At 47.4% G+C, this 27,708-nt stretch overlaps 1 protein-coding gene and 1 long non-coding RNA gene across 3 annotated transcripts; one reads left to right on the top strand and one right to left on the bottom strand.

Moving 5' to 3' along the window:
* Window positions 1-484: 484 nt before the first annotated feature.
* Window positions 485-13,812, bottom strand: LOC132234720 (uncharacterized). The gene is made up of 3 exons (XR_009452920.1): window positions 13,365-13,812; window positions 3,002-3,074; window positions 485-1,661 (listed from the first exon to the last, which is right to left on the bottom strand). It is a non-coding gene; the product is annotated as an uncharacterized LOC132234720 (long non-coding RNA).
* CHMP7 (charged multivesicular body protein 7) lies at window positions 13,808-27,197 on the top strand. Of its 2 annotated transcripts, none has more exons than XM_059695979.1 (10): window positions 13,808-14,202; window positions 16,894-17,065; window positions 22,338-22,523; window positions 22,658-22,791; window positions 23,497-23,545; window positions 23,738-23,857; window positions 24,197-24,295; window positions 24,507-24,567; window positions 25,403-25,582; window positions 25,811-27,197. In XM_059695979.1, exons 1-10 carry the CDS (start codon window positions 13,904-13,906, stop codon window positions 25,861-25,863), a joined length of 1,353 nt encoding a protein of 450 aa, XP_059551962.1. In that variant the 5' UTR covers window positions 13,808-13,903; the 3' UTR covers window positions 25,864-27,197. The 2 variants fall into 2 exon arrangements, with proteins under 2 accessions (XP_059551962.1, XP_059551963.1); XM_059695980.1 differs by having other exon boundaries at window positions 13,903-14,032.
* Window positions 27,198-27,708: the final 511 nt, after the last annotated feature.

The following is a 27,708-nucleotide window of genomic DNA, read 5'->3' as shown; positions in this document are numbered from 1 at the left end:
AGGGTTGAGCCGGGCTGAGGCAGGGAGGTGGGAATTGAGAAAAGAAAGAAAGACAGGAAAGCGGGGTTGGGAGGACCCCAGTTCTCTTGATGAACTGGAGCAAGTTTATTAGTCATGCAATCTTATTTATACACAACACACTGAATAGGAGGTCTGTCAAGAGGAATGTATTCTTTGTTCCTCTTAATCTCTAAGGGAGAGACATAGCAGAAGGACAAATTCTCAGTACAGCATATCTCAGTAAATAGTTACAGACTTCTTGGTAAGCTATGAAAGGCTGTTCTCATTCTACAAATGTTGCTCTCATTCTACTGATAATCGCCATCCAAACAAGTCTGGGAAAACTGTGTGGGTAAGGGTCCCAGCCTTGCTAGCCCCTACAGGTGCAAGGACCTTGCCAGCTTACATCTGGCCCCCAACAGGGGGGCGGTAAACGATCAGTCTTGGGCTCCACACTGCACATCTGCAGAGAGTCCAGCTCAAAACTCTATCCAAAATCGGACAGTGCACACATTAGTTTTAAGCCAGCCTTTCTCTCTACACGTGCACAGAAATCTCAGACGCATTTATTTGGGGAGGGGGTGACCTGTTTTCACAGATCCTTACTCAGATGCCCACCCGACTGAAGTCATGGAGCCACACAAAGGAGGGGAGAGAGCAGGCCCCCTCCCTCCACACTCGCATACTTTCACCAGACATTCATTCAGAGTTTAAACAATCCATTCAATTCCTAACAACTTCCCAACTCCTGAGGGAGCTCTAAAGCCTCCCTCAATCTCCTTGAAATGATCAATCGTAATACTTAAAGGAGTAGTTTGAGTCTATCCTATAATGTCCATCCAGTAAGTCCATAGAAAAAACATACAAACACAGAAAACTAAAAGGGCCCGAAAATACAGCCTTCCAACTCCATGGAAGCAACTAGATGATGGCCTTATGCCAAACTGGCAGGAGCGACCTGCCTCGTCTCAAATCTGTGAGGGGAAACCACATCCCTCATGAGGGGAATACGCATCCCTCCTGGGGAGCGGAATGTCTTCCAACTCTCCCCCGCCTGTGGTCTTTCGCAGTGTGTCCACCTAGACCGCTTCGGGCACTTACAGATTTCAGAAACGAGCTCGCACAGAACAGAACACACAACGACATAGACACCTACCGCGGTCAGTCAGACTCTCCGGATCGCGGGTCCCTCGATAGTCTTGGGAACCCCGGGCGAGCCCCCAAATGTTATGCCCAGATTTCAAGATCCCCAATAGACCAACAGGGAGCCAGCCGAGTCCGATGCAAAAGCAGAGAGTCTTTTATTCAAACCCGGGCTTGGCTCCCCTACCCTCCTTACTGACACAGCAGCAAGTGGCAGAGAGAGAGCTAGCCCGGTGGGAAGAGGAGTTTTATAGGGGGGTGGAGTAAGGGGAGGAGAGGGGACTGTGGGCCCTGCCGATTGACCAGGCACAAGTCTCTTTACACAGGATGTGGTCATATCTATGGTGCACACGTCCCTTGATTGTCATTGGTTAGAGAAATCCTGGGTGTGGCTAGCAGAGGCTTGGGCTTCCGGGAAGAAGCCTTGCCGAGCACATGGCTGCTGCCCCAACATGGAGGATTCGGGGCAAGATGGAGGGCGTAGCCCTCGCCCTTTCAGTTTTATTTCCAGTCTGGACCTGGGAGGAGGTACAAGAAAGGTGTGTCAATTTGGCCACCATTGTTTTCCTTGGTGGACATTTCTCATAACTATATTTGTTCTGATATATTTCCTTAGGCAAGGGAAAAATAAGAAAAAAAATATACAAATGGGACTACATCAAACTAAACAGTTTTTGCACAACAAAGGAAACCATCAACAAAATGAAAAGACAGCCCACTTAACAAGAGAACATAGTCATCAATGATACATCTGACAAAGGGTTAATATCCAAAATTTATAGAGAACTCATTATAACTCAACACCAAAAAATAAATAATTTAATTTTAAAAATGGGCAGAGGACCAGAATTGGCAGTTCTTTAAAGAAACCATTCAGATGGCTAATCTATACTAATAATAGCCTAGGGCCGTCAGGAGGGATGACCAAATGTAGAGGGGGGAGGGGCAGGCGCTGCAGGTAACCTCTGCCTCCGAGGTTGACTCCAGCAGGACCTGGGCCCTCCCCTCTGTGGACCAGAGGCCCTTTTCCTGATGCCATGTTCCAGGATCTCTCAGACCCGTTTGTGGAAGTCAGAAAACACTGAGTGTGGTCATCCCACCCTGGGGACTCCCAGGGCTTACACGGGGGGAGGGCCTTGGTGGGGTCCCCTGTGTTGTGGTATCCAGAGTCCCATTAGTGTTTCCTCAGGGTTCTCACCTTGACTCTGGCAGGACTTGGGCCAGTCCTCTACGTATCTGAGGTCCCGCTCCCTGTACCAAAGCCCCCGAGTCTCTGAGACCCAGATGCAGAAATTGCCTGCTGTCGATTCCCTCCTCCCCAGCACCCACCTCACCTCTCTGCTGCTCAGGAGGCTGAAGCCAGGGAAGCGCATCCATCCACCTTGGAAGACCCATCTTGGATGCGGTGTGTGTGCCCGGAGCCCACCCTGCCCCGGGCCTGAACCGCCAACAGGCCTGGGCCTGGGCCATGGACAACTTCCCTGTGCTGAGCCGCCCCTCCTGCAACACCCACCTCTGATAGGAGCCGCAGTCACCTCAAGGGGAAGCCCAGGCACAAGACCGCACAGCCCTGTGGCTCCTGAACCAGCCAGAAGGTGCCAGCCCCAGAGAGGACAGAGGGACGCGGGATCCTGGTGCCGTGCTGAGCCCAAGACACCTGCACCAGCGCCGAGCACCTAGGCTGCACCCCAGGAAGCGGACAGAAGGCAGCCAGCCTACTCCAGGAGCTCGCACCCCTGAGGAGCCCGAGACTGCCCTGTGGGCAGCCCTGCTGCTTCTCTCTCCCCTGAGGGACGCACAGACTTTCCTGGGACAAATCCCTCCCCGAGTGCACTCAATAACATGCTAAGGTACTGACCTGGCTTTTGCATCTACTTCTCATCTCTCTGTTCTCTTCTGGAGCCCATGGACCCCGATTAAACCACGGATCCCTTAAAACAAAAAAAAGAAATCACCTGTTGTCATCATCCCGCCCTGGGTGGGATGATTCTGTTCTAGGGTCCAGGGTCCCTCCCTCCTCCCTCATGTTCCTCACCTTGAGCCCTGGCAGGTCCCAGGATCCTGCCCCTGTTGACCCAAGGCCGGCTCCTCAGATCAGGGCCTCACTGGTACCAAGCCCAGCAATTCTTAAACCTGATGGCAGGGGCTGAGATGGATTCCGTAGGGTCCTCTAGCCCTGCCTCTGATCCATACTTTGACAGGGCCTGGGCCTCCTGTCCTCTATGAACCTGAGTCTGCAATCCTCAGACCAAGGGTCTGACTACCCGAGTTCCCTGAGGAGCTGGGGCGGGGGGGGGGGGGGGGGGGGTGGAGGTGCAGTTTTCAACATACAAACAGGAAGCCCAACTTTGGGAATTTAAATTCCTGCCTCATTCACCTTATACTGTTAAACCCCAAATCTAGATACTGTATCTACTATGATCACCCCCAAGATTTTAAACAAAGCTAAGATAACCAGTTGAGCCGAAACCGGTTTGGCTCAGTGGATAGAGCGTCGGCTTGCGGACTGAAGGGTCCCAGGTTCGATTCCGGTCAAGGGCATGTACCTGGGCTGCGGGCACATCCCCAGTGGGGGATGTGCAGGAGGTGGCTGATCGATGTTCTCTCTCATCGATGTTTCTGACTCTCTATCTCTTTCCCTTCCTCTCTGTAAAAAATCAATAAAATATATTTTAAAAAAATAAAAAATAAAAAAAAATAAGAGACTGAACCTTTGAAAAAAAAAAAAAGAAAAAGATAACCAGTTGAGCAACTCTATTCATTAAAGACAGCCTAAAGGCAATGATTTCAACCTTGAAAACAGAAAGCTGGGGAGAGCCACATGGACAAGGCGGGTGAGATGGAAAATTTCTCTGGTAGTAGCCAAGAAGTAAATAGTTTTCAAGGTGCATAAGAGCAACCTGTACTAGGGAAGCAGGATAATTCACATCTCCACAGAGACAGTCACATTACCTTGAAAAGATTTTAGGTAAATCTTATGCAAACTAGCTAATGGTGAAGGATGAGAAAGAACAATGAACCACTGAAATTGGTGGCCTAGGGAAATGTTTGGAGGAAGCATCATCTCCCTACCATGTGACCCATCAGAATTGAATATGGGGCCAATAATTTTTGAGAAGGCTTAGGAGTGCTAAAGAAATGCCCCCTTTCTCTTACCAAAGCATCTCGGCCTCCTCACCCCTCCCCATGGAAGTGTCAGGATGGTGCTTTATGATGTCTAAGTTTCTCTCCCAGAGCTACCATTAGCTGGAGGGGAGGCTTCCTGATTAATTAAAGCCTAGGGGGTGTGGCCCCTCATTGTCCTAGAGAAAAGCACATGTTCAGGAGGCCTGGGGTAGGGCCCTGGGAAATTTTGACATGGTGAAGATGACCAGGAAACCACAAACTCCTAGCACAGTTATGTAACAACAAACCCCATTCACCAAAAGAAGGTAAAAGAGGAAGCAGCCCTGTTAACCCAGGTCCGGTGTCAAGAATGAAAGGTCCACACCCAGACTTCTCCTCTTCTTTAGTGGCATCTCCCCAAGACTCCCTGGTCTTGCCTGGCAGATTCCAGACTCAACCCATGCTTTTTCTCATGAAGACTTTTTTCCCTTTCATCCCAGCCATTTCCCCACAAACCAATGTCCTTCTGTGCTCACTCTGTTGTCCTTCCAGGTACTAAAGACATCCATGGGGGTGAAAAGATGTCTTTAAGGGAGTTCAAGGAAAGGAGCCTTTCCAAAAATTCCTACCCCTTCAAGAAAACCTACGAAAGCTATAAAGCCAACAAGATGTGGCCATGATCACAGGCCACATGAGGAACTGAATAAAAATGATCCAGAAAAAGACCAAGACAATGTAGAAAAATTCACCATCTCAAATGATAAAAAACTTGGGCAGCCAATAACTTCAGAGCAAGGCCAAAGACCTCAGAACTATCTATGAAGTCTCTGAGGTCTGGCCCCCAAGAAATGTTGACAATGTGGAAGCCAAATTTTACACCTACAGGGTGCACCAATAGTGATGATTAAAATAAAATTGGTAAGTGGTCCACTTCCAGTGTAAGCATAATTTGAAGACAATTTTTATTAAATTTATTGGGATAACATCTACATTATAAAAGACCAGGGGCCATCACATCCTAAACGACCAGACAGATGACCAGTCACTAGGCGTGGCAGGGCACGGGGGTGGGGTGGGGGGAGGCGGGGGGAGGCTGATGAGGTGAAGTTGTTAGCCTCTGGCCCAGGCTGGGCAGAAGCCTAACGACCTTGCCGCTGCCTCGGCGGCTGTGGATCAGGCCCGGAGAGAGGCCTGGAGAGAGAGGCAGGGCCTAATCAGTAGCAACTGCGGCTGCTGGCAAGGCCTGGAGAGAGAGAGAGAGGTGGGGCCTGATCAGCAGCTGCCACAGAGGCTGCAGTTCAGGCCCAGAGAGAGGCCCGGAGGCAGAGGCAGGCAAAGGGGTTAGGGGCAATCAAGCAGGCAGGAAGAGGCAGTTAGGGGTGATCAGGCAGGCAGGCAGGTGAGTGGTTAGGAGCCAGTGGCCCCAGATTGCGAGAAGGATGTCCGACTGCCGGTTTAGGCCCGATCCCACAAAACCGGCAGTCAGACATCCCCCAAGTGGTCCCCGATTGGAGAAGGTGCAGGCTGGGCTGAGAGAAATCCCCTTCATGCACGAATTTCGTGCACCGGGCATCAAATATATATATATATATGAAAAGATTCTCAGAGTCACTAATTACCAGAGAAATGAAAAATAAAGCCAGAATGAGGTATCACCTCACTCCTGTCAAAAGGGCTGTCAGCAATAAATCAACTGGTGTGGCTCAGCTGGTTGGAGTGTCCTCCTGTGCAACACAGGATTGTGGGTTTAAGTCCAGGTCAGGGTATATACCCAGGTTGTGGGTTCAATCCCTAGTCATAGTGTGTATGGGGGCAGCCTATCGATGTTTTACTCTCACTTAGATATTTCTCTCTCTTGGTCTCTCTCCCTCTCCTTTCCTCTCTCTAAAATCAATAAAAACATATCCTCAGGGGAGGATTATATAAATAAAGAAAGAAAGAAACAAATGGTTGCAAGGTGTGGAGAAAAGGGAACCCTTGTGCATTTTTGGTGGGAATATAGATTGGTGCAACCACTGTGGAAAACAGTATGGAGTTTCCTCAAAAAAATTAAAAATGGAGCTGCCTTATGATCCAGCAATTCTACTTTAGGGAATATATCTGAAGAAACCCATTTAATTTCTTTAATAGATACATGCCTATTCAGAGTCTCTATTTTATTTTATTTTTATGTAAGTTTTGGTAAGTTGGTTCCCACCCCACCCCCCAAGGAATTGGCCCATTTTATCTAGGTTTTCCAATTATGGACATATAGTTTTTCATAGTAGACACTTATTAGCCTTTAATATCCATGGGATCTATAGTGATATCCCTTCTTTAATTCCTGACATCAGTTTGTGTCTTCTCTTTTTCTTTGTTAACTTGGGTAGAACTTTATTCATTTTATTTACTCTTTCAAAAAACCGGCTTTTAGTTTTATTTATATTTTCTATTGATATCTTCTTTTCTTTTTTTGATATCTTCTTTTTTAAAAATTTTCTGAAAACTTTTATTTATTTATTTTTAATTCTTTTCTTTATTAAGGTATTACATATGTGTCCTTATCCCTCCATATCTTATTTTCAAAATTATTGTTTTCTGCTCTATTTTTTCTTCTTCTGCTTACTTTGGATTTAACTTGCTCTTCTTTTTCTAGTTTTCTAAGATAATTGATTTTAAGTCTTTCTTTTCTAATATATGCATTTCATGGTATAAATTTCCCATCATGCACTACTTTTGCTGCATTCCACCAATTTTGGTAAGTTATTTTTATCATTTTCATTTAGTTCAAATGTTTTAAATTTTATCTTGAGATTTCTTCTTTGATTCATGTATTATTTAGAAGTGTGTTGTTGATCTCTATGTAGTCTGGGATTTTTCAGATACCTTTCTCTTATAGACCCCTATTTTAATTCCATTGAGGTCTGAGAGCAGATATTGGTTTTTGTTTTGTTTTTTAGAGAGAGAGAGAGAGACAGAGGGGAAGGGAGAGGGAGAGGAAGAAACATCGATGTGAGAGCAAAATATGGATATGCTGCTTCCTGCACACCCCCTACCAGGAATTGAGCCCGCAAACCAGGTACGTACCCTGACCAGGAATCGAACCAGCAACCTTTTGGTGCATGAGATGACTTCCAACCAACCGAGCCACACTAGCCAAGGCTCTACTGCATTTCTTTTTTATTCTTTCTTACACTATCAATCTCTTTTCTTATGTTATTTATCTCTTTCTGTGTGTTGTCTGCTTTTTTCCCTAGAATCCTTAGCATATTAATCAGTTATTTTAAATTTCTGGTCCAGTAATTCCAACATTCCTGTCATTTCTGATTCTGCCTTTGGATGTGTGCTCTGTCTCCATAAACTGTGTGAGTTTTCATTGTTGCTTTTGCCTTTTAGTATGCCCTTGTAGTTTTTGTTGAAAGTTGGACATAATGGATTGGATAAAAGGCACTATAGTAAACAGGCCTTAGTGATGTGGTGGTAAGATGGAGGGGTGAGGATGCTGTTCTACAGACCTATGATTAGGCCTCAGTCTTATAAAATGCCTGTGCCCCCAGGTTGCAAGCTTCACCAGTGCTTCTCAGTGCCCCTTCCCCCCACGTTGGGACAAGATGGCTAAAAAGGGGTGAAGTTGAGTATTTTCCTTCATTGTATCAGTTAGATACTGATAAAAGCCCAATAGATTAGATGCTGGTAAAATAGTTTGTCTAACCCATGGGCAGGTTCTGAGGGTTGAGAGTTTGGAGAGATTTGAAAAGGCAGAAGGCAGAAGGGGAGTGGCCTAAGTACAAGGTGTGCTCTGACTGAGTGGAGTGCTATCCATTTTTCCTAGCCTGGACCAGAGGACATACATCCCTGGTCTGGTGCTGCACGAATGCTATGTCATGGTGATATCATTTCACTGTCTCTTATTTTAATTTCTGATGTTGGAATCCTGTAGTCCTATGTTTTTGGTCCTAGCCTGCGGTATGTAAGAATCATGACCTTAAAAAATCAAAAAGGGAGGTAGAATTTTTCATGACCTATGGCAGTAAAGATTATAACCTAAAACCTATAGGTTCATTAAAATAATGAATTTTTCCACTGTGGGATAAGAAGCTTAAACCCCAAGAACTATAGGAGGTCAGCATTATTGATTAATATTAGCTTGGGTATTTAGTTTTCCACCATGGTGGGCATAGACAAAACAGGGGGCTTTCTTTGCCAGTGAATTGTGTAGAATACACTGCCAATCTCTTGTTTCTGTCCCCCATGACTACTTCTGATATTCAGGTGAAATTACTGAAGAAATGTGCTTTAAGCCAAGCTTTTGAGATGGTTCTCAGCCCTCAATCAAAAGAATTTACCCCAGCCTGGCCAGTGTGGCTTAATGGTTGAACATCGACCCATGAACCAAGAGTCACAGTTGATTCTAGGTCAAGCACATGCCAAGGTTGCAGGCTCGATCCCCAATAGGGGGAGTGCAAGAGGCAGCTGACCAATGATTCTCCCTTCCTCTTCCTTCCTCTTTTTGAAATCAATAAAAACATATATTAAAAAAATTTTTTTAAAGAATTTATTCCAGAACTTTCCCTTTTTCCTCTAAAGAACAAGAATCTTCTCCTGGAGGAAATTCAAAAGAATTTAGAAGCAGCAGAAGAAAGACACAAATCTCATGAAACAGGTATTGAAGTAGCTTGCTGAGAAAGGAGAGCATACAAAAGAAGTGCTTCAGAAAGCAACAGAAGAAAAGAACTACAGAAAAATTTCGTGCTTTGGTACTGGTTCTCACGAAGGTTTCTGTATGTGGGTTCCTGCTCCAGTAAGTTGGATTCTGTGGATCTGCCTATCTGTCCAATTTTTTGTAGTAGCAATTTTCCCTTTGATCTAAATCAGCGGTTCTTAACCTGTGGATCACAACCCCTTTGGTGGTCGAACAACCCTTTCACAGGGGTTGCCTAAGACCATCCTGCATATCAGATATTTACATTACGATTCATCACAGTAGCAACATTACAGTTATGAAGTAGCAACGAAAATAATTTTATGGTTGGGTCACAACATGAGGAACTGTATTTAAAGGGCCAGAAGGTTGAGAACCACTGATCTAAATTCTCTGATGGATCTAAGAAGAGTTGTTGATTTTTAAATATATATATATATATATATATATATTTTAATTGATTTCAGAGAGGAAGGGAGAGGAAAAGAGAGATAGAAATATCAATGATGAGAGAAAATCTTCGATTGGCTGCCTCCTGCAGGATCAAGGAGATCAAGCCGAACTGGGGATCAAGCCGAAAGCCTGGGCATGTTCCCTGACCAGGAATCAAACAGTGATGTTTGATTAGTTGACGCTTAACCACTGAACCACACTGGTAGGGCAAGAGTTATTGAATTTTAGTTTGTTCAACTTTTTAGTGGTTAGGACAGAGTGACAACTTCCAAGTTACTCACATGCTGGACTGAAAATAAAGAGCAAAAAGAGAAGAGTGGAAGAGAAGACAGTAAAATCAAAGAAGGTAAATTCTTTGGGGTGAAACTGGACAATTTCACAAATGGTCACTGACTGGGTAATTCTAAAAGATTGTGGTCGTGAATGGATAGACAGCAACAGCTTCCTGTGGTTTAAATGCTTTGGAAAAATAAGCAAGAGAATTTCCCACATCTGTGATTGCTCTAACCACTCAGTAGGCAATTAAATTTAGAGGCATTTCATCTCAAAACAGCTAAAATAAAATAAATCATTCAAATAAGTAAAAGTTTCAACTATTTTATTAGTATATTATATTTAGACTAGAGAACGGGTGCATGAATTAGTGCACCAGTGGGGTCCCTTGGCCTGGCCTGCAGGATCGGGACAAAACCAGCTCTCTGACCTCCCCGAAGGGGTCTCAGATTGCAAGAGGGTGCAGGCCAGGCCAAGGGACCCACCAGTGCATGATCGGGGCCAGGAGGGACGCTGGAGGTTGGCCAGCCAGGGAGGGATCCCGGGAGGGCGCCAGGGAGGGATCCCAGGAGGGCTCCAGGGCATGTCCATCCCATCTCACTTCGTCCTGATCGGCCAGACCCCAGCAGCAAGCTAACCTACTGGTTGGAGCATCTGCCCCCTGGTGCTCAGTGCACGTCATACCAAGCAGTTGAGCAGACTTAGCATATCATTAGCATATTACACTTTGATTGGTTGAACAGCTGACTGGAAGACCGGACACTTAGCATATTAGGCTTTTATTATATAGGATAAGTCTTCTTAGGAAAAAGGATAAGCCTTGATGGAATTACTTCTTCACTCATAGTTTGATTAATTAAATTCATTCATTCATTCAACAAAGTGAATCCTTAGGATGTACCAGGCACTGTGCTAAACACAAAATTGTTTCTGCCAACAAGTCTCTTAAGCTAGTCAGAGAGACAGGCTCATAAATGGAAACAGGAAATAATGTGGCACATAAAGTAACAGAGAGGTATACAAGGTGACAGAAAGAAAAGGAAGGACATCGAATCCAGCCTGGAGCAGGAGGAGGAAAGGCTTCCAGAACACAGTGGTGCCTGAATATTAACAAGCCCAGCTTCTTCTCCTCTATATCTCATAGATTATGTACAATGTATGTTTTGTCTCATTCCTCTTTTAGCCAAGTCCTGAGGCTGTAACTCCTAGAGATAAGAACTGAAATAACTGGATAATGTGACAGGGCATGCATATTTCTGTAAATGCATGATGATGAGGAGGCATCCCCAGCAAGCAGGAGAGAGGACACGGAGCACCGAGCATCGTGCAGCCTTACAGAAGTGCTGCGGTGTTTGAACCCTCAGGCAAGTTTGTGCATGACGGCTGGAGTGAGGCTGCGTAGGTGTCTGACCACAAACACGTTGGGGCATCAGCAAATAAATATCACTGCCACAATACGGTGATGTGTAGGTGACATTTTGTTCTTTGAATTCTCCAGAGCTCCTGCAGTCTACACATCTACAGTACGTCTTAATTTGGAATTAGAGTGTGGATGCTAGAAAAAAAACCTCAAGATCATAGTGCAGAAACCTTTCATTCACAGCAGAGGCCTCTGAGAGGAAATTGGCCTGTCTGAGGTCATGCAGCTTATTTATTAAGAGAGATGAAACCAGAGTCGCGCGACTCCCGCCCTCCGCGGTGCAACAGTGGCAAAACCCGTCGCCCCAGGCCCGGGCCGCACTCGGGATCCGGGCGTCGCCGCGGCAGCCGCTACCTCAGGAGCTGGTGAGCGGTGCGCGCGGCCCGGGGCACCGCGGGGGAGGGCCGGCCAGCCGAGCGCGGGGCTCGGAACCGGGGGACCGCGTGGGGAAGCGGGCGGCGCGTGCGAGGCAGCCCCGGCGCCCCAATAAAGTCTGTTTTGACGAAAAAAAAAAAAAAAGAGAGAGATGAAACCAGAATGTGGATCTAGGTCATTTCTTTAAAAAAAATAATGTATGTTTTTATTGATTGCAGAGAGAGGGAGAGACAGGAACATCAATGATGAGAGAGAATCATCGATTGGCTCCCTCCTATATGCCCCCTACTTGGGATTGACCCCAAAACTCAGGCTTGTGCCCTGACCAGGAATTGAACCATGACCTCCTGGTTCATGGGTCAATGCTCAACCACTGAGCCACACTGGCTGGGCAAGGTCATTTATTTATTCATTAAAACAACTGAATGATATCTAAGTGCTGAGTACAGAGTATGAAATTTATATTCATTGATATTTCTCTACGGTCTTGCTGATTGCAATCTCAGGTTTCATTTAACATATTCCTCTACCTTCTGGTTTATTGATTTATTTTATCCCCAGGGTCACACAGCCAGTGAGTGGCAGAGGCCAGATTCATATTCAACTCTGGTGGCTGTTACATGGTTCCATAAAACAAATCCCTTTCACCTTTTAAATAGTTCAATGAAAAAGAAAATCAATTTATTCTTCACACACTGGACACACGTTCATTGCTCATATGTTGTTTGTGAGAATCTTATATATATGAGCTCTCATTCTAACATAGTTCTAAGACATTAGAAGGGCGAGGTTGAAGTTATGCACTTTTCAGTTTATGGCATTATTTCTTCAGCACCACTATATGTCATAGCAAGATACTGTATGTCATTGCACCTTCCCTTGGGGAAGAGGGTACAGGACACAGAATAGTAAGTGCTAAACTGTGCAGCCCAGGAAAAAGACCAACAGTGCGTCAGGACTGTCCGAGAAGGTTTCAAGGAAGATTAGAACTGAGCTCCAGCCTAAGGGAGCAGAATATTGACACTGAGAAGGAAACACATGCAGTAGGGAGTGTGGGCAATATTAACCTGGCAAACTCAGGGAGGCCTGCCTGGCAGCCTTACAAACTCAGAGGCTGAAAGTAAGCATATGGGACGGTCTGAAATGAAAACTTAACTAAAAGTGACTCATGGTGAGTACTTACACCTAGGCTGGTGTCTCCCTTGACAGAGGTCAGTCTTCATCCTAACTGGGCCTCTTGTCTTTTGCATATGTCTTAACACACCTTTGGGAAGTCAGAGTAACCCCTTTTCCCAGACTCTTGGGGTGCAATCTCCCACCAGAGCATGAGACCACCGAGCCCCTCATCACTATCTTGTTGCCCAAATACCGTCTGTATGTGCTGTAAATATCAACTGTTAACCATCCTGTATCCGCCAATGTAATAGAAGTATTTGTCTCTTCATTTTATCCCAATGGTTCTCAACCTTCTGGCCCTTTAAATACAGTTCCTCATGTTGTGACCCAACCATGAAATTATTTTCGTTGCTGCTTCATAACTGTCATGTTGCTACTGTTATGAATCGTCATGTAAATGTCTGATATGCAGGATGGTCTTAGGCGACCCCTGTGAAAGGGTCGTTCGACCGCCAAAGGGGTCGCGACCCACAGGTTGAGAACCGCTGTTGCATCCACTCTGCGATTTCCCTGCTTTGCCCTCTCCCGCCTCCCGGACCTACCACCATGTAGCCCTCCGTGGGCCTCCTCCTCTGAAAAACAAACTGCAAAACTGCATTCTCTGAAGCACTTTCTCGTTCCGTTATGATTTAGCTTCCAGGCAAGTGTCAGTTTGGCTCACATAAACTGGGAAAGATCCTCTGCATGTTTGGACGTTTCTTACACCGCCCGCAGTAAGCGCAGCCGACGCTAACATACCTCTCAGTCAGCGCACGCACTGTCACGCGGGGGCGGCCCGCTGACCGCTGACATCGGGAAAGGAGGTGCAGTACCGTGGAAATTTAAACATCTGAACGTAGGTGGTCGAGCCGCGGTAAACGGCGATCCACCGGGGCCATCCGAGCGCCTCTGGCGCCCCTAGCGGGACTGCGGTTCCACTATCCGAAACCACAAGGTGGAGGCATTATCATTTTCCTCCATAAAATGCTCCCACAAACCACGACTCGAGGGTGCGCGCTACGCACCTGCACGCTACGCAGGCGCAAAGCTTTTCATTCCTCACAAAGACGGCGGGGGCACGGGCCACGCAAATAGAGTCATCATTCCGCTTCTAGGCGCAGAGGGGGGCGGGGCCACGCATGCGCCGTGAGGACGTGTGAGCCTTATTTCACGCGGAGGAGACGGTGACGTAACGACAGAGGAGGCGGTGGTCAAAGAACGGAAGCCGGGAGGGAACGAGGGCGAAAGGGGACCCGGGCCAGGCTGGTGTTCGGAGTCTTGGCGGGGCTGGGGTTCCGATGTGGTCCCCGGAGCGGGAGGCCGAAGTCCCGGCCGGGGGAGACCCGGCGGGCCTACTGCCCCCCGAGTGGGAGGAGGACGAGGAGCGCATGTCCTTCCTGTTCTCCGCCTTCAAAAGGAGTCGCGAGGTGAACAGCACCGACTGGGACAGCAAGATGGGCTTCTGGGCGCCGTTGGTGCTGAGCCACAGCCGCCGCCAAGGGGTGGTGCGCCTGCGACTGCGGGACTTGCAGGAGGCCTTCCAGCGCAAGGGTAGCGTCCCGCTGGGGCTGGCCACGGTGCTGCAGGACCTGCTGCGGTGAGGGCGGGCCGGGGCCGGGGCCTGGGCTGGGGGCGGCTCCCGAGGGCAGGGGTCCGCGGTTTCCCCGAGGGCGCACGCACCGCGCCCAGCCGGGGTCTGCCTCAGAGCAGCCTCCGTGTTGGTTCATAGGCGGAGGAAGAGGACGACCAGGCCTCCGGGGTAGGGGCGCCCGCGGGGAGATGGAGACGGGTCTGGGGATGGTCCGATTAGAGGCGATCCAGACGGTAAGAGGAGGAGCCTTCCTGGCGGAGGTGGCGGGGATCTGTCTGGACTGGAACCCGGTTCTGGGGTTATTTCCTAGGGCCTCCCACATGTCATCACCCCGGAACAGGTCAGGGAGGTTTACTGAAGGAAGGAAGGTCAGAGGTAAGAAGGGGGCCGTGCTGGGGAAGAGGCCAAGTTGTAGGGATCTTGCCAACAGCCCCAAGCACAAGCCGTGCGCCTGGCCTACCTTGGCTTGTCCTTGGCGCAGGCTGTTTGGAGCAGAGTACCTGCCAGATGCTGAGGGCCTTGCTGAATGTCCCGGCGCTCTGAGGAGGACCTGTAGGTGCTGCCTGTGCACAGGTGCAGGGTTTTGGGTACCCGAGGCCATAACATGGGTACCTAACAGATGAACAGCGCTTCAGTGTGCAGATACTTCGCATAGGCCGTTTCCTCCGACCTCCTCGGCAGTCCCGTGGACAAGATGATGGACCTACCCTCAGCAGTCAGAAAAAAACAGCCTCAGGCAGACCGAACGACGTACTGGGGGTTCCTCAGCTACTTAGAGATAATGCCAGGACCGGACCCTCGTCTTCTGATTCTCAACCATTTGCACGTCACATTGTACGTATCATCCTGAGAGCAGCCTCGCCAGCCCCGTGCCTGCCTCCCTCAGTGAATGAAGAAGAAGTCCGTCAACTTTGCAATGCTTTTAGCTTGCTGTTCTTCCTGATTCCAGAGTCTCCCTTCTCCCCAGCGCCTTCCCATTGGCTGACGTGGATGGAACAAGCTATTCTGAAACGTCTCTTTTCTGAGCAAGTGTGCTGTGGACAGAGCTTCAGTTCATGCCCGAAGTGGGGTGCAGGGGAGACGGTAGCTGAAGAGGTCACTGAGGGACAGGACCGGTCTGGGCTTCCTTATTGCAGCTGGACCATCCCCTACCACTGCCGATGCAGAGTCCTTTCATACCTCAGTTTCTCCTTTCCTGACTGCTGGCACTTCTGGTGTTTGACGGCATCTGGAACCTGAAGAATTTCGGAGGAAGATATGCTCCGTGGAAGCAGCATAGCACAGTAGTTTAACAGCTTTGCTTGAGGGCCAGTGGCCTGGGCTCAAATCCTAGTTCTGCCACTTGCTAAATTATGCGACAATGGGTAAATTCTCTGACCTCGGACACATTGTGTACCTCTTCAAGGCTTAGTTTGACCATTTGACCAATTATAAAATGGTGATGATTATTGTGCCTAGGTTTATTGTGAGGATTTAAAGAGATATTCCTTGCATAGCCCTTAGCATAGTGACTAGCCCAGGGGTGGGCAAACTTTTTGACTCGAGGGCCACAATGGGTTCTTAAACTGGACCGGAGGGCCGGAACAAAAGCGTGGATGGAGTGTTTGTGTGAACTAATATAAATTCAAAGTAAACATCATGACATAAAAGGGTAGGGTCTTTTTTTTTTTTTTTAGTTTTATTCATTTCAAACGGGGTGGGCCGTAGTTTGCCACTGCTGGACTAGCCCATGGTAAGCATCAGTAAATGTAGCTACTACTACCAGTACCATGAAATACTTATCTTCTCTCCTCTCTACCCTGGGAACAGCAGAAAACCCTTTCTTTTCTTTTCTTTTCTTTTTTTTTTTAATATATTTTATTGAATTTTTACAGAGAGGAAGGGAGAGGGATAGAGAGTTAGAAACATCAATGTGAGAGAAACATTGATCAGCTGCCTCCTGCACACTTCCTACGGGGGATATGCCTGCAACCAAGGTACATGCCCTTGACCGGAATCGAACCTGGGACCCTTGAATCCGCAGGCCGACGCTCTATCCACTGAGCCAAACCAGTTAGGGCAGAAAACCCTTTCTCTGAATTCTTTGTACAGTGGGGCCTTGACTTATGAGTTTAATTTGTTCCGTGACGGAGCTCATAACTCAAATTACTCGTATGTCAAATCACTGTGACGTTCGCTGCGCCAACTAGCGGTGGGGTATCTGAAGCTGGCTTGTAACCTGAATTTTTTTGAGCTTGCAACTCAAAGCAAAAAATCAGCGGAGAGACGGCTCGTATCTCAAAAAAACTCGTTAGTCGGGACACTCGTAAGTCAAGGCCCCACTGTATTCTTATGACTTGCATTTCATAGTGATCCATTATTGTTGTTTTCATTTTTATTGTTTTTGAGCTCCATTTGTAAGTTCCATCATAGGCCCTGCAGCCCCTGTGCCTCTGCAGTCTTAGTGAGAGCTTCTGTTTTGGAGCCAAATTATAGTCTAGATTTGGCCTCTCCACCTTCTCAGCCCCTCCGTTTTCTCATTAGCTAAAATGAGCTGTGAGGCTGCGAGCCGGAGCATAAACATAGTAGCTGCCCAGGGCAGCTGCCTACTAAATGGTGTTGATGGTCATGACAGATTCCTCGTTTGGGGTCGGGTATGTGGGGACTGGAATGGGACATTGTGTTACGCCTACTGCATGCCCTTTTCTTCCTTTGCAGTCGCGGGGAGCTGCAGCGGGAGTCAGACTTCATGGCTAGCGTAGACAGCAGCTGGATCTCCTGGGGGGTCGGAGTCTTCCTGCTGAAGCCCCTCAAGTGGACTCTTTCCAACGTGCTCGGGGATAATAAGGTTCCTGCTGAGGAGGTGCTCGTGGCTGTGGAGCTGCTCAAGGTGGGTGCTCGGGAGGGAGGGCGGGTGTCCTCTGGTGTGCTGACGGCTCCTCCACACCCCTTCAGGCACCACTAGAAGAAGGACATAGTTTTTTACATGGTGATGGGCAGTAACTGAGTTCACCTAACCGCCCTTATTCCGGACTTCATTCTGTAGCATTGTTTAGTTGTTAGTTGGACTGCGACATCTCAAAGGTGATTCTCTGTCTAGGAATTGTCAGTAACATACAGTTGATTATTTTCTGTATTTGTACAGATTCGTGATAAGCTAAACATTTAGAAAATGCTTTGCCTTCTGTAGTTTACTGACAAGCATTTCCCAGGATTCCTGAGGACCTTGTGACTATCAGCTTTGGCACAAATCAAACTAGGTTCAGATGTTCTCTTCTCTGGCTATAACCTTCCCCATTCGAGCTTACTACAGGCCTTACAGGCCACCAGGCCCTGATCCCGTCCTGCTCTCCTGGTCAGTCGGCCTCCTGGCCTGTTTCCCTCCTCAGCCTAGAGCAGTGATGGTGAACCTATGACACGCGTGCCAGAGGTGACACGCGAACTCATTTTTTTGGTTGATTTTTCTTTGTTAAATGGCGTTTAAATATATAAAATAATATCAAAAATACAAATCTTTGTTTTACTATGGTTGCAAAGATCAAAAATTTCTATATGTGACACGGCACCAGAGTTAAGTTACGGTTTTTCAAAATGCTGACACGCCGAGCTCAAAAGGTTCGCCATCACTGGCCTAGAGCATGCAGCTATGCCTGCTTCCCTCCTTGTACCCTCAGCTCCTTTGCCGCTCTCCCGGTCCACAACAGGGGCACCAGCAAATCCACCACCTTAGATCAACCCCACAGCCTCCATTCCTGCCGGAGAAAGTCACCCTATCACCAAAATTGAGTCCCCTTTGACAGCCCTGGGCCATCTCCCTCTCTTTGGTGCTCACCACCTTCAGCCTCTAAACCCACTCGACTCCTGTGTGGGACCTGGGCCGCTGCCTGGTTCCCGCTCTGTCTCCTCCTCGTCCAAGCTTTGTCATCACCACTTCCTCGCCTCCCACACTCTCTTTGACCTCGTGCCCACCTGCTTCAGCCCTACCACTCCACCAAAACTGCTGTGGACAAGATTAGAGTAACCTTTGAGAGACAGAGAGGGGTAGGGAGGGGGAGGAAGGGAGAGAGAATACAAGGTGCCTGAACTGTGTACTTTGCAGAAGTATACTGCAGACAGTAGCTATATTAGAAACTGCAGGTCAAACCCAACATCAGGGTCCTTGCATGGCCCTGGAGGCTTCCACACAGCTGGATGCAGCTCGGAGCCCCCTTCCCCTGCCCCAGAGAAGCTCGTTTCTCCTCCTCTCAGCAGACCTCCAACCTCGCTGCCTCAGACTGAGAAGGACGCCTCCAAAATCTACCACCTCTCCCAGCCCCCCAGGATTGTTGACTGAGCAGTACTTATTTTCTTCAGGGGGACACCTCTCTGCCCCACGGCACTCCACCCCCTCCCTCATGGTTATCCCCCAACACACTGCTTAGCCAAGGCCCCAGAGAAACTATAGGGTGGTTTGGGGGGTTCCGTGCCAAGCCCCATTCCTCTGTGCAGTCTTGCCTCAATGTCTCCAACCTGGAGCAAAGGGGGATAGATCCATTTATCCCCACACGAGTCCAAAAACAAAGTTTGGACTCAGTCTTTTGAGAGCAAAGGCAGAGATGGAGGTGGAAGTGGAATTACATAGGTCTTCCAAGAACCACCTAATAGTTGGCAGCAATGCAGTTTAATCCTATTTCGGTAGAAAAATAAATCTTCTAGCTCTGTAGGGGCATGGTCCTATTATATCTGTACCCAGTGTATGTCACTAAACAGAACATGTACTATTTAATCTCATTCTGCTTTCTAATATTTGGTGACTTCACTGTTTTCTCCTGGGATGGAGACTTATTTATCTCCTTGAAACTAAAGGGTCTTATCTGGATATTTTCTGAAAGAAAGAAAACCTACTTCTGAGGTAAATTGATTTTCTCAAGTCTAGTTATAGAAAGCAACCAGTCATTTTTTATTTGAAAAAAGTACAAAACGAAGAATTTGCCCATTGATTTTGCTATTTTAAAAAAGTAGACAAAGAAATGAAAATTTCCTTTCTGTTCATCCTGTTTATGTCTCTTTGGGTATGTTCCCTTCCCAGGTGCGTGCACAGACGCGCAGGCGTGTGTGTTTGTGTGTGTGTGTGTGTGTACGCGCTAACAGACATTTGTCATTGACTCTGTCTCACACTATTATATTACTTTACATTCTGTTTTCTTGTTAGCATTCAGTACTTCCTGAACATTTTTATCTACTTGTTTGTTTATTTATTGTCCTCTACCAGAAGGGAGCAGTTGCTGGGACCCTGGGAACAGAGTCAATGAATATTTGTTGAATAAATAAATGAATATGCACATACATACATATGTATGCACATATACTCCATTTTTCCCCAGAAGTGGAATCTTATTTTATCTGTTGGTCTGCAACCTGCTTTTTGCTCTTTTCACCCTAATGTATCATGAGCATCTTTCCAGGTCCCTTCACAATATAGATTTACTGCATTCTTTTGGATGGCTGCATGATAATCTATAAATATGCCACAATTTATGCAGTACTTACCACACGGATGGACAGTTAAGTCACTCCAATTTCTCCGTTACAAAAAAAATATGTATCTGACAGCTTTGTCTGTACATCTATGTACTTCTTTTATTTTTATGAAATTGACTTCTGGAAATGTATATGTACATTTTAGACTGCATTAAGTGTCCAGTCTCCCCACATCCTCCGTCAGTACTGGATAATATCAGTCTTATAAAATTTGCCAACTTGATGAACAAAAATGATACTTCATCAGATCAAAGGGTTTGAGCATCTTTTCAACTATCTATTAGCCATTTACATATCCCCTTCTGTGAATTGCCTATTTATATCCAGTTTTTACATTAGATTATTAATCTTTTATATTAATTTATAGGAATTGTCTATGTATGAAATATATGTGTGTATGTGTATTTAGGTTTAGGCCTATAAATACTGTTTCTCAGTCTCTTGTTTGCTTTTTATTTTTATGTATGATGTCCTTACCATATAGAAATTTTCCTATTTCTGTAGTCAGATGTTTCCATTTTTTAAAAAATATATTTTTATTGATTTCAGAGAGGAAGGGAGAGGGAGAGAGAAATAGAAACATCAATAATGAGAGAGAATCATTGATTGGCTGCCTCCTGCACGCCCCGCACTGGGGATCAAGCCCGCAACCCAGGCATGTGCCCTGACCAGGAATGGAGCCATGGCCTCATCATTCATAGGTCGACACTCAACCACCACGCCACGCCAGCCAGGCTCACATTTTTCTTTATGGCTACTGAATTTCTGGTCTTGCTTAGGAAGGCATCTTCTACTTTAAAATTTTTAAAATATGTTTTTCAAATTATTTGACACTTTCATTTTCTCCATTTAAAGTTCAATAATTCAGTATTCATTTTTGTATATGTGGTGAGGAAAAACTATTTTCTTCCAAATGGATAACCCGTTGTTTTAACATCACTTATTTAAAATGTTGGGTGCCATTAATCTATTTGTGTATTGATACCATCCTGTAACTTTATACTAAGAGTTGTTATCTACTGGGGCAGTCAATCCGAGGAAAACTTTAGGTTGTATCTTAGTAGACTCTTCTGCTGCCTTTGACACCATTGACCAGTCCTTAACATTTTCCATTTCCCTGACTTTGTTGTCATTATACCGTGGGTTCTCCTTGGTTCTTCCTGAGCGGTGTTTCTGGATCTCATTTGTGAGCTCCTACATCTCTTAAACGTTGGTCTTCCTTCAGTCTATTACTTCACTCTATGAATTTCCTTGTGATTTTAATCACCTTCTACCTCCTGTTTGGGCATCTCCTTGAGCTTCAGATTTGTATATCCATTTATATGCTGTATAGGTTTTCTTGGATGTACCTCAGGCATCCTAAACTAACATATCTAACATAGAATGTTTTGTCTTTCATTTAAATTATGTTTTCTACTCCTGTATTCTTGCTATTAACTAATAGGATCACATTGACCCAGTCACTCAAGCCAGAACCCAGGAGTCCTGCTAGACTTCACACCCAGTTACCATGGCCTGCCAGCTTTATCTTCTGAATGTTGTTTGAATCCATCCTTTCTCTGTCTCTGTTCAGTCCCTCATATCCTCTTGCTTAAATGTTTCCCCTCCCTCTAAGCCTAACTCCTACAACCCATCCTTTCCCAGTTGTCAGCTAGATCTCTGTTAATCTAGCCATGTCATTTCCCTTCACTGACTCCCCACCATCTGCCAGATGAAGGACAGCATAGGAGATGCCACACTTGTACAAGATAGAAGAGCCTCTACTCTTTCCCCTTCCCACCTGACCTATAAATACCACGTTGACTCGGACTTCCTGCCATTGCTCTTGATCACCCTTCTTCCTGAAATGCCCGGCCCATTTGCTTCACCTAGAGACTCACTCACCCTGCAACAACCATTTGTTGCCAAACGACCTCCTATATCAACCTCATCTGTATCAGAACTCTCCTCTCTCCTCCCAGATTCCTGGCTATTCCCTCCCTATATTTTCCCAGTGTTCAGTGAATATTTCTGGTGTGCAGAAGACTGAAAGAGTAATTTGCATGTAGGAGGAACACAGGGGCATTCTTTCTTGAAATCTTTATTTCTTAGACTTCTCGCAAAAAGCCTGTCCTGCCTCTTTGTCTCATACTTCTCTCTTGAGAACTATAATGTTCTCATTTGCAGTATTGCCAGTTGGCATACAAAAGCACAGACCAAGATTGGAAGGGAATTTAGAGGCCTTCAGTTTGTGAGCGGGATGCTGAGCACCAGTGAGATGGACTGGTTTGGGGTTGCACAGGCTGGGCTGACACCAGGTATCAGCTGTCGTTCCTGGCCGTTCCACCACACCGCACCGCTCATTCTTCCCTTGGGGAACCATGCGCCAGGGAGACACCTAAATATAAAGCCCCAGATGAGGTGCAAGCATAGTGCTGGCTTCCAGTATATCATGTACCTCATTTCACCCGTATTCACCAAACTCCTCCAGCGTTTAAAAAACACAAATCCTGTTTCTTTTCCAAAGCTGCCACTTTAGGGAAGACAGTATGGCACCCTCTGCTTTTGCCCTAAGTGAGTGTTGTTTGGAAGCAGGGGGTCAGGGCTCACTGGCTTCTGTGGGTGGTGGTCAGGCCCGTGAGCGTGTTTCGCCTTCCCTGCAGGAGAAGGCTGAGGAGGTGTATCGTCTGTATCAGAACTCCCCTCTCTCCTCCCACCCTGTGGTGGCCCTGTCGGAGCTGAGCACCCTCTGTGTGGGCCCCTGTCCCGACGAGAGGACCTTCTACTTGGTGTTGCTGCAGCTACAGAAAGAGAAGAGAGTCACAGTCCTCGAGCAGAATGGGGAAAAGGTATGGAGTTAGCTGTTCATTCACTGACTCCCCGATGACCCATTGAGGGTGTGCAGACATGCCACCAGCATTCCTGCCTGGGGGTGTCTCAGCATTTGTGGGAGGGGCGGCAGTAATTTGTCCCTGTCCCTTAGATTGTAAAGTTTGCCCGGGGGCCACATGCCAAGGTCTCTCCTGTCAACGACGTAGATGTTGGGGTGTACCAGCTGATGCAGAGTGAACAGCTGCTCTCGCGCAAAGTGGAGTCCTTATCCCAGGAAGCAGAGAGGTAACTACCCCTGAGCCGAGTGCCCCAACCCACCCTGCTGCCCACAGCCAGCAAAGAATTGGTGTCTGTGGGCTCTTTAAAATAAAAGGGTTATCTTTTTGTTGTTGTTGTTAATTACAAAACTACTCACTGCACAGAATATCACAAAGGAGAAAAAATGAATTTTAAGTCTTCCTCCAAAGATTATGACCAATCACAGTATGTTTATGCTCTCCCACACCAGTATCCATTTACTCAATATTTTTTGAGCGAGGCCTTGTCTTGAGGACTTGGCTAGAACAGGGAATAAGACAAGTCTCTGCCTTTGAGAGGTGTCTGAGGGACTCCTGCTCTTCCCCTCGCATGACCATGACCGTGCAAGGCGTCTGTGCCACAGAACACTTCTCTAAAAAGTAGGATTTATAGACACTGGATTAAGATGTACTTGTTCACTCCATCTTACCTGGGAGAAACCCACGGGATGTGTCCAAAGTCGTCATTGGTGTTAGATATCTGTTTCCGAACTCCTGGCTCTCAGAGGCCTTGTTGGCATGCTCTCTCCCCCTGTGGGTTCTCGGGCTTATTTCTCAACTTGCAAGTGTTTGGCAGTGAGCTGTCGGGCATCGTTTTTCTTGCCATTGGGTGGAATGTATGGATCTTCAGATCTGGAGGTACCTCCACCCCATCCTGTGCATTGTCATCCCGCTCTGTCCCTTTGCTTCACAGGTGTAAGGAAGAAGCCCGCCGAGCATGCCGAGCAGGAAAGAAGCAGCTGGTAAGTTTTCTTCCCCCCCCAGCTGTGTACCTGCGCCCTCGGCTGGCAGTGACAGGTGCCTCAGCTGTCAGAGAGGGTGGCCCAGGCACCACAGCTTATTTTACAAATGGGATGATCTTAGCATGTGGGAACAGCTGTCTTCCTCTGGCCCTTCGTTTTGCCCAGTCTGACCAAGTCTCCATGCTCCCCTAGGCACTGAGGTCTCTCAAAGCCAAACAGCGGACGGAGAAGCGCATTGAGGCCCTGCATGCCAAGCTGGACACTGTTCAAGGCATCCTGGACCGGATCTATGCCTCCCAGACGGATCAGATGGTAGCCACTGCCCCGCTGCCCCAGCACTTGTCTGGTCCATCCGGCACCCTCTCATCCCCTCCCCTGCGGCTCTGCTGTTTGGAGGAGGCCTGGGTTCTTTAAGGATATGGCTGCCTGAGCCTCTTTTGTTGGGAAGCTTTGGCCCCGGGGGGATGTGGGGTGAATCAAGCGTGGGTAGCAAAAAAACACCCAAGCTGTTCTTCAGAGATGAAACAATGTTAATCAGCTTAACAATAACCCACAACCTTCAGACCCCAAAGCTATCCTTTGGAGAGAAACAACATTGTATGTGTTTTGTCCAATGTTCTTCATTTGCACTAATAACTGCTTGCTCCTTAGGTTTTCAACGCTTATCAGGCTGGGGTAGGAGCCCTAAAACTCTCCATGAAGGATGTCACCGTGGAGAAGGCAGAGAGCCTGGTGGACCAGATCCAGGAGGTGCGGGAAGGCGCTGGGAGGGACTCTGCAGAAGGAAGTCCTGAGGGCAGATGGGACTCTTGGGTTTCCTCTTTCCCCAGGCTGGCCTCTCTCTTGTGAACTTGAGGAAGCCTTCCTTGATTTTCGGATGGGATAGCATTACTTTGCAACCCTGAACACTGAGACCCAAAGAGATATCACTCAGCTCAAGGCCTGTGCTTTTCCCTTACAGCTGTGTGACACCCAGGATGAAGTTTCTCAGACTCTGGCTGGTGGGGTAACCAATGGCTTAGGTGAGTTGACACTGGTTCCTTCCTTCTTCCTTCCTAAGAGGACTTCATTCCCTTGTACTTGGTAGGTTTGGCCATGGATCTGCCTTCCTGGTGCAGGCAGGGCTCTCCTTCCCTGCCCTCTCCCTTATTCACAGGCTACTCCGGAGGAGTTGTCAGTTCCTCCCGCTGTGCTCCAGCGCCCCTTACTGACTAGGCTTCTGACTGGAAGATGCTTCTCCCCAGGCAGGGTCAGTTCTGTGGGGTTAGCAAAATATACCTTCTTTTTTAAAAATATGTTTTATTGATTTGAGAGAGAGAGAGAGAGAGGAAGGGAGAGGGAGAGAGAGAAACGTTGATTGGCTGCCTCCTGCATGCCCCTACTAGGGATCGAGCCCACATCGACATGTGCCCCGCCCGACAGGGAATTTAACAAACGGCCTCTTGATGCATGGAGTGACACTCAACCCATTGAGCCACACTGACCAGCCACATGATTTTTTCTTTTACCGGCAAGGAGGCCTGGACTTTATTTTTAAAGCCTCACCCCAAGGATATATTTAGAGAGAAGAAGGAAGAGAGAGAGAGAGACAGACAGAGAGACAGACAGACAGACATCAATGTAAGAGAGAAATATCAATCGGTTGCCTCTTGCATGCGCCTCAACCAGGGACTGAACCCACAGCCTTTTGGTATATGGGACGATGCTCCAACCAACTGAGCCACCCAGCCATAGCAGGCTTGGACTTCCTTTGTAAAGCTGAGCTGAGTTGTGCTGTCCTCAGTCCTTGAATCCTAAATGCATTTTCTCCCTGGGCAGCTGGGCAGTATATGTCCTCATATTGTCTTTTCTTTCCAGATTTTGACAATGAGGAACTAGAGAAGGAGTTGGACATCCTTCTTCAGGATACCACCAAAGAACCTTTGGATCTGCCCGACAACCCCCATGAGTTGTTTTATACCAACAGTGTGCCTGTCCCTAGGATCTCGGACGCTGAACTTGAAGCTGAACTTGAGAAACTGTCCTTATCAGATGGAGGTATGGAGCTGTATTCCCAGAGCTGCTGGTGGGCCTGGGGCCCTCTGGCTGACCAGAGCCACACAGGGTTGATGAGTCCCAGCCCAGTTACTTAGTTGCCAGGGTCCCAGAGCCCGGTAAGGGAGCTGCGGGTTTCTTGTATGTATTAGGACTCAGTGCCTTCACACTGGGATGCCTCCATCTTAAAGGTCTTCCTGGTGTCATGTTCATCATTTTCTCTCCTTGCAGGTTTGGTCCCAAGCAGGAAATCTCCAAAAAGGCAATTGGAACCGACTGTCTAAAGCCATTGTATGACTCTCAAGTGAAGGACCTTCCTATAAAAGAGAGACCGGCTTGTATGTGTGTACATAGTTATTTAAATGGGAAACCCTCAGAGGAGGAAGGAGAGCCGCTCTGATTTATCTGGATGCTGCCACGTACTACAGGACAGATCGTTTCTGGACGCGTGCTCCAGAGGCCTGCTCCCGGCTGGCTGTGGACCTGCCTTGTCATCTTTATCATGCCACAATTTATACAGTTCTGTGTTTGCCCTGTCGTCTCTCATAGCCTGCAGTTCTTGCCATTGGCTCCGTTAGGTTTGTCTTTACCCACCAATGGAGGTGAAAGTTTTGCAGCTTTGCTAAATCAAAATCAGTCTTCTCCCCCCACCCCCACTGTTTCTTAGAGGAATGTATTCTGTCTGTGAGGTCAGTTAAGGAACTTGATCCAGTCCCACTCTTCTTTCATTGGTAATGAGAAGAATGAGAATCAAACAGCTGCCACTTTATGCAGAAACATACAGTGTAAAAGGTTCTTTTCTAGGGTCATTTGTCAAATTCTCCAGGTGTTCAGAAAAAGAGTTCACCCTGAGTGGCTGAGAAGCATGACGTGGAGGGAGCTTGTGTGGTGGTGGCTGCTGTTGCCTCTTCTAAGCAGGAGAAGATCTGACTGGAGAAAGGGTTAGTCTTGGACTTTTGAACTTGAAAGGGAAAAGCCCAGGTGACTGCAGGGCCCCAAGTATCCAAATCCCGTATGCTTTTTTAAAGAGGCATAATCTGCCTTGCCCCATCATGGAATAACTTAAAGGAGATACATGTATCAGAACAAGCCACACAACAACACACCTCCCCTCCTTGAGCCCGGCACAACAACAGGTTCTTTGAATTTCAGAAGCATTTCGCTCTGCCCACTGATCAGGGCAGGGACCTAAGCCAGGCTGTGCAATAGAAGCAGAAGATCAGGGCCTTCTGTTGGATCTGCTGCGTGCCTCCCAGTCCTGCTCTCCACCTGGCCCTGCCTCCGCAAGCCCCATCTTCCTACTCCTTTGATGAATGGGGGAGGATGGCGTAGTGGGACAGACAGGAGGGAGTCTGGATGCTGTGGCAACAGGGAGAAGAGGAGGACAGCCACACTGCCACTTTGCTGCCACCATGCAAGTCCTGCCTGGAGCCACTCCTCGGCCCCCACCTGAGGTGGTGCGGGCAAGGGGACGAGTTTGCTCCAGGCCAGGGGCTCAAATCACCTTTCAACAAATGTCTCTCCCACTGGACCTGGGTCAACTGAAATGTAGGGAGGGAAGAGATACAATCACTATTTTTTCTTTTTTATCTGGTAAATAATTAAAAGAAAAAACCCACGTGCTTGTCCTTGTCCGTTCTTTAGGTTGCATAAAGTTCCATGTTCTTTCATGCCTCTCCACCCCCACCTCCAACATTCATACCCACATGGCTTTCACGTGGAGCTACAGGAGAAGTGAGCAGCTTCATAGCGTGAGTGCTGAGCTTCCTTGAAAGCCGGCCAGTCTCACTGGTTCTCACATGCTGTTCTGGGGGAGGCTACATCCATTGAATAGCCTTGGTTACAGGAGTGTGCCATCATTTAGTTTTTCTTTTCCTTTGCCTGTTTGTTTAAATGACCCAATTACCTTTGACCATGGGATCCTACCATATTGTAGTCTGGCACCAATATTTACTCAGTGCCTGCTACATGCCTGGTGTTCGTTACCTCCTGGGGTGAGGAGGAGGAATGGGCTTTGAGACTGAGTGCAGAGCTAGGAACAGGCTAGAAGGTCTACCACCACACTAGGTTCACAGCTCTAGATAAGTCAGCAGCTGAACCAAGCAGGAAAAGGCATTGGGAGAAGCCCA

The sequence above is a fragment of the Myotis daubentonii genome, chromosome 5 (assembly GCF_963259705.1).
Source record: "Myotis daubentonii chromosome 5, mMyoDau2.1, whole genome shotgun sequence".
NCBI lineage: Eukaryota > Metazoa > Chordata > Mammalia > Chiroptera > Vespertilionidae > Myotis > Myotis daubentonii.
The sequence above is the reverse complement of the archived record's forward strand: the minus strand, read 5'-3'. Positions and strand labels throughout refer to the sequence as shown.